The 12,820-nt window shown below is 40.8% G+C and overlaps 1 protein-coding gene across 2 annotated transcripts in view; it reads right to left on the bottom strand.

The window, feature by feature from the left end:
- CRADD (CASP2 and RIPK1 domain containing adaptor with death domain) overlaps positions 1–6,228 on the bottom strand; it is a 175,792-nt gene extending 169,564 nt beyond the window's left edge. Inside the window, exons 1-2 of one of the 2 annotated variants that reach the window (XM_042947367.1) lie at positions 6,146–6,228; positions 4,527–4,830 (exon numbers count right to left, since the gene is read on the bottom strand). In XM_042947367.1, the coding sequence (XP_042803301.1) occupies positions 4,527–4,824 (298 nt within the window). In that variant the 5' untranslated portion in view covers positions 4,825–4,830; positions 6,146–6,228. Of the gene's footprint in view, positions 1–4,526; positions 4,831–4,928; positions 5,349–6,145 lie in introns of those variants that run through there. The other variant, XM_042947366.1, reaches the window with a different exon arrangement.
- Positions 6,229–12,820: the final 6,592 nt, after the last annotated feature.

Raw genomic sequence — 12,820 nt, 5'->3', positions numbered from 1 at the left:
CCCAGGCTAGAAATTGTTCCAAAAAACCTACTACAATCCCTGAGATTTTTGCCATTATTGCTCGGTAACTTCAGATGCATCCAAGCATACATCTGAGAGCCAGAGTGTATCTTGAGAGGGTAGCCGATGTGCCTCTGCACGGTCATATTCCAAAAGGGACAGACAGAGCCCTGGAGCCCGTGGGTAGAGGAGAAACAGGCCCATCCTGCGTCCTGCAGGGCAGGACGTGAGGGCGGCCACGGTGTCAGGGCATAGGGTCAGTGGCGGGGACCAGCTCAAACTCAAGCAAAGCTGAAGCAAATAGCCTCAAGAGGCTAGAGAGTTGAAGCAGCTGATGCTAACATATGAGGCACCGAGCTGTGTTCCAAGACTGCTGTTCTTCATCCTTGCCAGTGGCTAAGAGGACATAAAGCAGGAATCTAGCCTCCGGAGGAGGGGGGAGAAAAACACTCCCAAGTCTAACAGAAGACTGGAGTTAAAGGCAAAGTTGCCAGGCTGACTGTTAAGTGAGAATCACAGCAGAGACCTAGTCCCACAAACAGGGCCAACACCTTGGAACAGAGAGTCCCGGGGCCCAGGAGTCCCTCCCACTGTGACTTAGGCTAAGTCCTACCAGCTGGTGAGACTGGGGCTGCCCATAAACCTCCTTTCCAGATCCAGATTAGCTCAAGCACTAGAGACAGCTTGTCAGCAGACAGGGCCCATGAGCAGTAGGAAGCCAGGCAGGCGGGCACATGCTGTCTACATCCAGATTCAGCCCTGTTCTCATCTCCTAAAAGACCAGACAGGAGCCCAGGGAGGACTGCCAGCTGATCTACTGTCTACTGTGTGACCTTGGCTAGCAAGGGACACACTATGAAGTGTCCCTTCCACGGTGCCAAACTGGATTAAGTAATTTTATTGCCAGAAATCCTTTTTCAAAATATTAAGTGTCCTTACAAGGTGAGAAAAACACAAAATCAATTATCCATTAACATCTTAGACTTTTTTTTTTTAACAGAGATAGGAAAACCTATCATCTAGGCAGACTGAAGGAATCAAAGCTTTAAGGTATTTCTTCATGTTTCTGGATTTGATAAGGGTGGGATTTAAGAGACCAGAAGGGATTAAGATACAACTCGATTTTTCTCTAAAAAATTACACCCAGAATATAAATAAAAACCAACTAACTAGGATCAATCACCAAATAAGGCCTTCTGAGGCAGCTCAGAATTTACAGTGAAACACAGAAATTAAACAAGCAAAGGGAAAACCAGGATTCCTGGAGAAGACCAAAACAAAAATGCTTTTTAATCAAATGAAATCAGTTCTTTCTTGGAGAAGTTGCAGGCTCTTGGCCAAAGAGAAATAGGTATTTCAGCCCATTTGTTCTCAGGCCTCCTAAGAGGAGACCACCAAACCTACACAAATTAATTACTAACAACAAAGTGAGTAAAAGATCAGACGAGGTTAATGTATACACAGAATATATAAGCTCCACATTTTCCGACAGTTTAATCCCTCAAAATTCAAAAAATGCCTTTACAAGATTTAAATGGACTCTTTAAAAGTTTATTAAAACTACTCTCTTACAACACTGGAAAAGCACAGGGTCCAGGGGAAACAGACCTCTGGGTCCATCTGTGTTTTTGCGGGAACATGAAACTGAAGGCATCTCAACTCTGATACTCTTTCCAGGATTTAAAAAAATATATATATATTTTTTTATATATATATAAAAATGTGTGTGTGTGTGTGTGTGTGTGTGTACAGGTTTTCAATTAATTAAGTCCCCATTAACTATAGAATTAAAATATTGTCATCAACTTAATTAAACACTGAAAGTTTAAGGTCCCAAATAAGAGAAGGCTATTAACTAACAGCTCCTTTAAAATATATCATCTCTTCCATCTTTTACCCTCCCACACACACTTTATATATTTTTTAAATTTATATCTTTATATCTCTTGCTAAAACTTTTGGTATAGCGGACTTTCCATAACGTGTGGATATTAAAAGTGATTTTTATGAGAGGGAAAACTACAAAGTAAAGAAGGGAATGATAAATTCCAAATCTAGGATTTATCAGTAAGTGGGCTTTGGGGCTAAGCTAGGACTAGGAGGAGCATCCAGGGTCCTCAAAGGCAATGGTGATTTTTTTTAATTTTTTTTTAATGTTTATTTTTGAGAGAGAGAGAGAGAGAGAGAGAGAGAGAGACAGCGTGAGTGGGGGAGGGGCAGAGAGAGCGGGAAACACAGAATCCCAAGCAGGCTCCAGGCTCCAAGCTGTCGGCACAGAGCCCAACGCACAGGCTCGAACTCACTAACTGCAAGATCACGACCTGAGCCAAAGTCGGACGCTTAACTGAGCCACCCGGGCGCCCTTGTTATATTTTTTTAAAAAACTGAGCAATGGGGAAGCAGGTGTTCTCTGTGCCGTTTTTCTCCACACCTTACTTATATTTTATAATCTTGCTTAAAATACTCAATAATTAACAAAAGTTATTTTAAAAGTGAGTTTATGTGATTATCATTGTAAAAGATATAGAGAAATACATGTAAATCAAATTCTCCCTTCAAAACATTTTTCAATAGCTATGTTGCTCAACAAAAAGTAGGACAGTTAAGAGTATTCAATGTCTACAGTAGCCAACCTATCGTTCATTTGAACACTTCCACAGAATTAACAAATCGATATTATTTTTCACACAGACACATTCAATTTTTTTCTCACGTTAAACTGTTTCATTCTGCTTACTTTAAAAAAAAAAAAACTATCTTGCTCTCGGCTTCTGTGTAACTTTCACCATTTGGTAAAAATAAATCATCGTTTTTTTTTCTTGTTCTCTGAATAAATCTGAAGAAATGAAAATAGGGTCACACCTCTATGAACAACATACAACAGGACAATTTACATCACCTCACATCACTTACATCACCTCAAATGATTATAAAATTAAATTAAATATTTTGGTAGCAACAGCCTCTCAGTTTGCCTGTTTTGTTGTTTCCAACTGTTTAGTGCAAAGAGGAATCTCAAAGTCAAATACCAGGAAAAGACACTGGATACCCTATTTTTCTTCACGTGTCCCCAGTTCTATGTTATTTATTCTGTTTTCAGTAAAGTGGTAGATACGTCTTAGACACGTTAGCTTCAATTTGTTCACATACCTGGAGTATTTAATTTTGTAAGGACAGTCGAATTTGAGAATTCCTGTGGTCCTCAAAGGACAGCTATTTTCAGTATTTCAGAATGCCTAAAACATACATTTACCTATAATTTGGTCATGCTAGAAAATGAAAATATGTTTGCTTTTTCCACTAGGATTTAACCAAGCCCTCTTACATTAAGCGGTTATCTCATGCAGAGCAGATATTCAGACATATGCCATTAATAAAAATAGAAGAGGTAATCATGATTACTTAGTATGTGTGGTCTGAAAAATCATTCAAAATATGAGGTCCATGAACAAAAAACAAAAATAAAATATGAGGTCCATGGGGCAAAAATAATAAGATCGGTCTTTGATTCCTTATTTGTTTTTTAACCAGTTAGGTTGGTATGTTTAAAACTGCAACAACAAAGTCTGAGGACTACCGTCTCAGAGGAGTTCTATCACTGCTTTTAAAAACTAAAGAGAATGTTGACTTCCTGTTAAAAATTTGCAAGTCAACTTGAAACTACTTATTTTCTTTTTTTTTAATTGATTTGTTTTTATTTTATTTATGTATAGATTTATTTATCTTTATTTTTATTTTTATTTTTTATTTTTATTTTTTTGCCAGTTCAATTCTCTGCTCCTCCATCTTTGTAAAACAGTAAATGTCATGGAAGTGTTAGAGGGAAAGTGTTTCATAGCACATCTTCCTGCTACAAGCCATGCTAATAGCACCAGGACTGTTTCTCTTCTCCATAGCTTCCAACTTACCTTAAAATCGAAATGAGACCCTCTCCCAACTACTGACCCTCTAACATTAAATACTCCGGGTGTCTGAACAAAGCCAAACAAAAAAGAACAACTTTAAATCGTAACCTTTAAAAACTTACTTAAGCAGCTTTCCAAATAATCCCCTTTGGCCATGTAGGACAGCTTAGGGAACAGGTGCAAGGCGTGCCTTCCTAGAGGCTGTCTCCTCCTTCCCGAAGCTGACCTTTTCCAGCCAGCAGCTCTGGCACCCCACGAATCAGTTATCAGTGGGCCTAATGCCTGCTTTCCCATCTGCACTTTCCAAATGGCTCCCAATGCCAAGGGCTGAGATATGACCTGGCTCTCAGATGAGAACATGCCTCCCAAGTGACTTGCCAAGCTTCCCTGGAAGCATTTCTAAATGTATTCTCTGACCTCCCTTCCCACCCTCGCAATCATGGTTCATTCTTCCTTCCTTCCCTGCACTTCCTAATTCCACTTCCTCATCCTGTGCCTCCAATACCATGTGCCTTCAGTCCAAACTCCTTACCCACTCCCAGCCTAAAACCCCAACTTCACATCCAAAGGGCAGTTTCAACAATTTTGCAACTGAAATCAAATGATCTTTTTGAGGCCTACCTGCAGGCAGCTCAGTTATGGCTTCTTCCCTTGCCTTCTCCAGCTTCTCCCTAACCCAGGGAAATTCCTGCAGGGACTCTAGGAATGCATCAAATGCTTTAGGACCTCTGGAAGGTAGGATATCCAGCAGCAGCATTGTTTTCCGGAGGCCTGTGGCTTGAGCTTTGATTTCCTGAACATGGTTTTCCGTCAAGACTCCTTCCTGGTAAAGATATTGAAGAACCAGTCCCTCCACCAGTACCTCGGCACCCAGCTCCAGGCGAAGGGAGCGAAGCACCTGCTTGTCTCTAGCCTCCATCTCTCCCTGGGAAAAGACAGAATAACAGCTCAGATTACAGGACCGCTGACCAACCCCTAAAGACAGTGTCCTGCATGCAAGGCAAACTCCTTAAGGTCAGGTACCTCTTTGAATCTTAGCTGAGTGTCAGACCACGGTGTATAGTCCCTGGCTGTTAAGTCAAGGCAAATTAATTTTGAGCGTTTCCGAACATAACGAACAACCCTGAACATGAATCATCTTTTCTGTTTCTACTTTCCTCACAGTGGGGTCCTAGCTCGATTCCTTGCTTGATAAAGAGATTTGGAAAAACCTGGGTCAGAGACCCTGCTTTAAAAAAAAAAAGCAACTTTGATCGGAGAATTACAGAGCAGCATTTCATTTTAACATACTTAAAAAGAAACAGTGGCTTTATTTTAACACTGCCTTCATCAGAGATGCCCAATACCAGAGTTAACTGCCAATACGCATGCAAGGTGCCCTTCTGACCATGGGCATTTGCTGAACCTGTACCACAATGGGAGTGAGCACCAGAACCCAGTAGGTACCAGTGAGTCTAAGGTTCTTTTCCCCTAAAAAAAAAAAAAAAAAAAAAACCCTATACACCATCACCTTCAAGAAAAATATTGTGTATGCCCAGTCTATGATAAACCTTACATATGGTCACAGACTCCACCCCTTCCCTCTAAGAATTCCGAATCCCTATGACTACACTGCCAGGACCACACACGCATGGGACATTTAATGGGGATCTTCTTTTTCTCTACAAGAAAAAAATGTCCACACGCCACTCCTGGTCAGTAGCCGTGCACGATTTAAAGGCCACTGCCCGTGAACTCCAGGGCGCCGGTGCGGAAGCCGTGGATGTAAAGAAGCGGCGGGGATGGGGGAGGGGAGGACGCGGCACATGGGGCTTCCAGGCACCCACAGAAAGTACCACCGGCCGGTGACCCGACCCCACTCCGTCGAGTAGCCCTCGGTGAAGTCTGAGAGGTGGCAGGTGAGGGGGAGGGTGTGCACTTTTGGCTGCCAGAGCGTATTTGGAACTTTTATTCCCTGCCTCGCCAGCTGAAATCCTGTTGTATTACGAACGGGAAGAACTATGAGAGATTCTCGGGGCAACCTGACAAGCTAAAACGAGGGTGCTGGGAATGAACTTCACAGCGGACAGAAGCGGGAGCGGCCCCGGCACCCCCCACCGCCACCCCAACCCGGTCGGGCTCGGAAACGCCGCCAACAAGTTACGTGGGCGGGGGAGCCAAGCAGTGCCCAGGCCGCAGACACCACAGTGCGGGGCCTTCGAGAAAAAAATGGATACGGTTTCTGGTTTCCTGTTACTTACGTCTGCAAACACGTATATTGAAAGGAAAAAAAAAAAAAAAAAACGCAACCGGAATCCAGACTGTTAGGGAACCTGTACCATAAGCACCATCTTTGTTGCAGGCGAAAGCCCTGAACAGGAAGTGGTATCGCCATCTTTGTTGAGGGCAAACACAGGAAGCGCTGTGAGCATTTTTATTGGGGGACCCAAGCGTCAGATTGAAGCCTTTTTCGCCATGTTTGCTGTGGGTAAACAATACAGCCTCTTGAGATGGAAAAATAGTAGCATCATTTAGCGGGTTATCTAAGGAAAGGAGTAATTGGATAATTGCATTTTAGTCCTAGAACTCCACCAGGGCCTTGCACACAATTCGCGTACCTTGTCAGGGAAGGCTTCCATGACCATTCTATTTTAAATTGCAACATTGGGGCCCCCGGGTGGTTTAGTGGTTAAGCAGCAGACTGTTGATTTGAGCTCAGATCAAGATCTCAGGGTTGGTAGGATCCAGCCCCTCATCGGTGCCTGCATTAACAGCGCGAAGCCTGCTTGGAATTCTCTCTTCCTCTCTCTCTGCCCCTACCGGGCTCACATTCTTTTCTCTCAAAATAAACAAACATTTAAAATTGCAACATTCATCTCCTGCACTCCCCATCTCTTTTTTTATTTAAAAAAAATTTTTTTTAACATTTATTTATTTTTGAGATAGAGAGAGAGACAGAGCATGAACGGGGGAGGAGCAGAGAGAGAGGGAGACACAGAATCAGAAGCAGGCTCCAGGCTCTGAGCCATCAGCCCAGAGCCCGAAGTGGGGCTGGAACTCACGGACCTCGAGATCGCGAGATCGTGACCTGAGCTGAAGTCGGACGCTCAACCGACTGAGCCACCCAGGCGCCCCTGCACTCCCCATCTCTATTCCAACTTTGTTTTTATCTGTAGCACGTATTACTATCTTATTAAAACTTTCACTTAATTGTCATCTTTTTCCCTCCTCTAAAAATGTAGGATTGTTTATATCATTTTATATCAGAGTTCCTGCCCACAAAGAGATTACAAGTCAGTCGGTCATGATTCAGTTGTAGCAATCTGCTACTCTAGACAGTAAGGGATTTGCCACAGAAAATTGGGGACATTCACAAGAAAGGCTGGAAAAGTCCTGGCCGTCCAAAAATGACTCCCTCAACAACATTGCCTAACTGACTCATGGCCACAATTTGGAAGGTGTCGTCAGGAAGCCACCACTCCACAGTCCCCACCTCTTCCCAGCACTGACAGAGCAAGTAACTGGACATGGAAACACTGCTGCAGAAAAACCAGGGTCTCCACAGCCGTAATTGCCAACAGCATCAAAACAGCACCTGCAAATCTTATTCTGATGCATGCAATTGGTAAAAACCTACTTTGCATGCAGAACATTAGCAGCAAAGGTGTCTGGGGCATGAAGTTTGGAGTTTTCCAACTTCTGAAACGCAAAGACATTCTAAAAAGACAGCAGCTGATACTGGGGGGGTGATCTTCTGAGTTCACCACATTTTTCATTTGGAAGGCAAGACAAATGCATGATCCAAATATAGAAAGATGGCAGAATATCAATATCAGGGTCCTTCCTGAATTCTTTTATGAAATGAGGCAATCAATAAATACATTCATTGATTCACTTTTAAATCAGTTGGGTGATATATGCAGAAAGTCATATGCCTGCTAAAAATTGGTTGACAGTAACAGGAAAAAAAACCTCAAATATCACTATTTCTATAAAGGTTTTCTCAACCAACACCTCTAGTGGAAGATGAAAATATCTTTGTAAGCAAGTCAGCGGAAAGCAATTCTAAACCTCCCTCCTCAAAACCTTCTAATTTTATTAAACCAGCAGTGACAATTTTTTTACATAGGTGACAAGTATTATTACTAGCATTTTACATATGTGAATACTGTAGAATCAAAATGCCCGAATGTCCTAGCCAAAATTTCACAGCTATATGTAGAAAAACCTGAATTCTAACCAGGTCCTTCCAACTTCATGCCCTTTCAGTACACAGTATGCATGGTGAAGAGTCTGTTATTCTAATGACAGCCAAAACATTGGCGGATCATTCTGGTGCCACCTCCTACTCTTGACAGTCCTGAGTTCCTAGTACTCTCTTCACTCTCTTTCTCTTTTTTTCCTTTTTTTCCCCTCTGGAATTGCTTTCCTTTCTTGGGCAAGATTTATCTTTTGTATGTGGACAGGTATTAGAAACATCCTCTGCCTTCAGCCAGATAAAGTGCAGACCTCTCGTGATACTAGCAATAGCTGAGGTTACAGACTTTTGGGTGTAGTTTTTCCAACTATAAACTTTGATCATTTTCAAACATGTAGTAAAGTTGAAACACATGGCACAAAGCACACCCACATAAAACTACCTAGTTTAAAACACTTCCTAATGACTTGTTCTACTTGGAAAGACTTGAGATCTTCTGGGATCTAGAAGGAGACAGTGATGATGATGTCCAGGGGAGGTAGGGAGCCAATAGTGAGTTCCATGAAGAGTTCACAGAAGAGAAGAAAAGAGAGTAAGAGACAGCATGAGATGAGTTAGTGCAGGAGCTGAGGGCTGTGGAGTCCAGACGGTGAACAATGTAAGAGGTTGGCTATTAAGAATTTGACTTAAATCCCGAAGGTGAAGCCCTTGACCATTAAATTCCTCTTGCTTTGGCAAATTTAGATGAGCATTCATGCTGCCCCCTAAGCAACTAGGCTGGCTTTCTGATTACTAGCCAACTGCCATCACTTAGCCTATTGACGGATCACCACCCCACATCAGCATACAGTGATACTTCTGAGCAGCACGCCAAAGATTCAGTTTCACTCATATAAATATCTAAGACCAGCAGACCCGAAAAAATCAAACAGACCAGAATCTCTATCACGGATGATTCCTCCTCCACTCTGTTTATTCCCTCTCCGTAGGCTGGAAATGTGCCCCCACAGAGGATTAAGCACCTGTTACTCAGTGGTAACAAATCTATTTTCAGGAAGGACAGATATTTTCTTTTTTCTCTTTCTCCTACCATGTTTACGTGTGTCAAACCCATTGTTAGTTTGCAAAACAAAGAGTCAAAAAGAACAAATGTATTATTTTTCTGTCTTTCAATTTGGTCTTTGGTTCTGCAACTTTCAAAACAAAACTCAAAGGAGTTGGACACTTTTGCTTCTTACTGTTTAATGGATGTGGAAATCAAGTCATGGAGAAAAATAGATTCTCTTCAAGCACACTTGAAACAGTCACAAAAATAGATCACGAATTAAGTCAAAAAGAAACTTTAATAAATTCCAAAAAAAATCAATAGCTTACTATGTACTCTACCATTTTACGATAAAATTAGAAATTTTAACAAGATAGCTTCCATCAATCCCATAAGCTTAGAAACTAAATAAAATAACTCTTAAACTCTTGATTTAAAAAAAAAAAAGTCTGTTAGTACATCAAGATGGAAAACAGTATGGAGATTCCTTAAAAAACTCAAACGTAGAACTATCATATGATCCAGCAATCCTATTTCTGAGTATAGATCCATGTTCACTGCAGCATCATACACGATAACCACATCACGGAATCAAGTGTCCATTGGCAGATGACTGGATACAGAAAATGTGAGATTATGTGTATGTGTGTGTACGTATAATTCTAAATATGCACATATTTGGCCTTAAAGCAGAAGAAAATCACACCTGTTAGAATGACCAAAATCCAGAACGCTGACAATACCGAATGCTGAAGATGTTGAGCAAAAGGAACTCTCATTCATGGCTAGTGGGAATGCCCAATGGTAGAGCTACTTTGGGAGACAGTTTGGCTGTTTTTTACAAAACCAAATATACCCTTATCATATGGTCCAGCAATTGTCCCTCCTGGTGTTTACTCAGAGGAGTTGAAAACATGTTCCCACAAAAACCTGACACAAATGTTTATAGGAACCTTATTCATAATTGCCAGATTTGGAGGCAACCAAGATGTCCTTCAGCAGGTAAATGGCTGATTATACCATCATACTTCTGGACAGTGGAATATGATTCATCCCTAAAAAAAGAAATGAGCTATCAAGTACGAAAAGACATGGGGGAACCTTAAATGCATATCGCTAAGTGAAAGAAGCCAATCAGAAATGGCTACCTACTGTACATCCCAACTCTATGACATTCTAGGAAAGACAACACTATGGAGACAGTAAAAAGATCACTGGTTGCCAGGAGATTGAGAGGGGAATATGAATAGGGCAATCACAGAGGATTTTTAGGGCAGCAAAAATACTCTATGCAATGCCATAATGATGGATCCATGTCATTATACATTTGTCCAAACCCATAGAATGTACAACACCAAGAGTGGGGGCACCTGGGTGGCTCGGTCAGTTAAGCATCTGACTTCAGCTCAGGTCATTATCTCACAGTTTGTGGGTTCAAGTCCCACATTGGGCTCTGTGCTGACTGCTCAGAGCCTGGAGCCTGCTTTGGATTCTGTATCTCCTTCTCTCTCTGTCTCTCTCTCTCTCTGTGTCTCTGTCTCTCTCTCAAAAAAAACATTAAAAAAAATAAACAGTGAGCCCAAAGGTAAATTATAAACTTTGGGTGATGATGATGTGTCAATGTAGGGTCATCACTTGTTACAAATATACCAGTCTGCAAGAAGATGTTGATATTGGTGAAGTCTCTATATGCATGGGGTACAGGGTATACGGCAAATCTCTATACCTTTCCCTCAGTTCTGCTGTGAATCTTAAACTGATCTAAAAAATATCCTTAACAGAAAGAAAGAGAGAGAGAGAGAGAGAGAGAGAGAGAGAAGGAAATCTTGTCGTATACTACAACACGGATGAACATGGAGGGTATTATGCTAAGTGAAATAAGCCAGACATGGACAAATGCTGCATGATCTCACTTACATGCAAAATCTGAAAAAGTCAAACTCATACATACAGAGAGTATGATGGTGGTTGCCAGGGGTTGGGAGAGGGGAAAATGAGGAGATGTTGGTCAAATGCTACAAAGTTTGAATAATGAAGGATAAGTAAGTTCTGGGGATCTAATGTAGAGTATGGTAGCTATCATTAGTACTACATTGCATACTTGAAATTTGCTATCAGAGTAGATCTTAAATGTTTTCACCATACACTAAAAAAAATAACTATGTGACATGATGGATGTATCGATAAGCTTGATTGTGGTAAACAACTACAACGTATACATATATCAAACTATCACATGTGCTCCATAAATGTAAACAATTTTTATTTGTCAATTACATCTCAGTAAATCTGGGTACAACAGCACTTCTAACAAATATAGAAAAAAAAAAATTCATAGCAGAGAAACCTGTCAGGCACCACCTGAACCCAATGATCAAGGTTTAACCTCACGAGAAACCAATCATATTGACACCACGTGTCCCAACGTGATGTGACAAGAAGGACATACCACCTCTGCTGTCCTTCCCCAAAATTCAAAATCTCAGTCTTTTCATGAGGAAACATCAGGCAAACCCAAACTGAGAGACCTTCCACAAAACATCTGACAATCACTAGTCAGAGTGTCACAGTCATGAAACTGTCACAGATCAGAGAAGACTAAGGAGATAGGACAACTAAAGAAAGAGAAGAACAAAGGTACAGAAGAGAAGAGGAGAGAAGTAGAAAAAGAAGATGGTGAAAGGTTTGCCCATCATCAGGTAAGTATGAAGACTTCTGAACCTGAATTCTTATTTCTCATTTCATGTTTGCTATTTTCTGAACACGCAACAGGAATCTCATGTAGCTACTCTTCCCCATACCCTCCCATCCCCCAAAAAAAGATTTAAAAACAGAATTTGTCAAAGGAAATATAAGCATCTATCTCTCTAACTGTAAATCTTAAAACTATACTTGGAATCTGCAGCCATGCTATCCCCTTTTCTGTATAACTCTTGGTAAAATGCTGTAGATAATATTACATGAATCGTGTGTGCTAATTGATACCTCTTTTACTAAGTTATGGATTCTAATGATTCCTTAAATTCTCTAATATTTTGTTTTGATCTTAGGTTAATTATTGCTTATTATAAAAATTCTGGGACAGTTTATAAAAACCTAAATTGTAAACCTTTTAAAAGAGCTGAATACATTATCATGCAAATTATCATGTACTTATGTAATATCCCGACAACATTTCTAGATGTTCGAAGTATGTTAAGACTTGATAGTCTAAGTGATTGATAGTACTAGGATTACCACAATTCATTCATAATTTGACTACAAGTTTTTATTGAGCATTTACTACGTGCTAGGATCAGGTAGGGCTAACATACTGAAAGAGAGATATGGTCTCTGTCTTATGGAGCTTAGAGTCTAGAGAAGGAGACAAACATAAACAAGGACAAATAATAATTAATATTTACAAAATATTACAAGTTCAATGAAGGAAGTGTGCTTTGATAAGAAAACCCGGTCAGGGGGCCAGGGGAGGGGAAAGCCTCCTATTTTTCTTCAAAAAACTTGCAATTATTATAAACCTGCACTACACACATTTAAAAGATGGATAAGAAGCCAGTTAAAAGTTTCAGATATTAGGATACTTAAAGATATTAGGACATGCGAAAATAAGTTCTTAGTTTCCTGGCATTCATGATAGAAAGAGAAAACCATTTGTACTGTGGTTCCCATCTCAGAAAACACACTGAGTCATCT

Source organism: Panthera leo, chromosome B4 (genome assembly GCF_018350215.1).
Source record: "Panthera leo isolate Ple1 chromosome B4, P.leo_Ple1_pat1.1, whole genome shotgun sequence".
NCBI classification, from domain to species: Eukaryota; Metazoa; Chordata; class Mammalia; order Carnivora; family Felidae; genus Panthera; species Panthera leo.
Note: the sequence above shows the minus strand (reverse complement) of the source record. Positions and strands in the feature narration are given on the sequence as shown.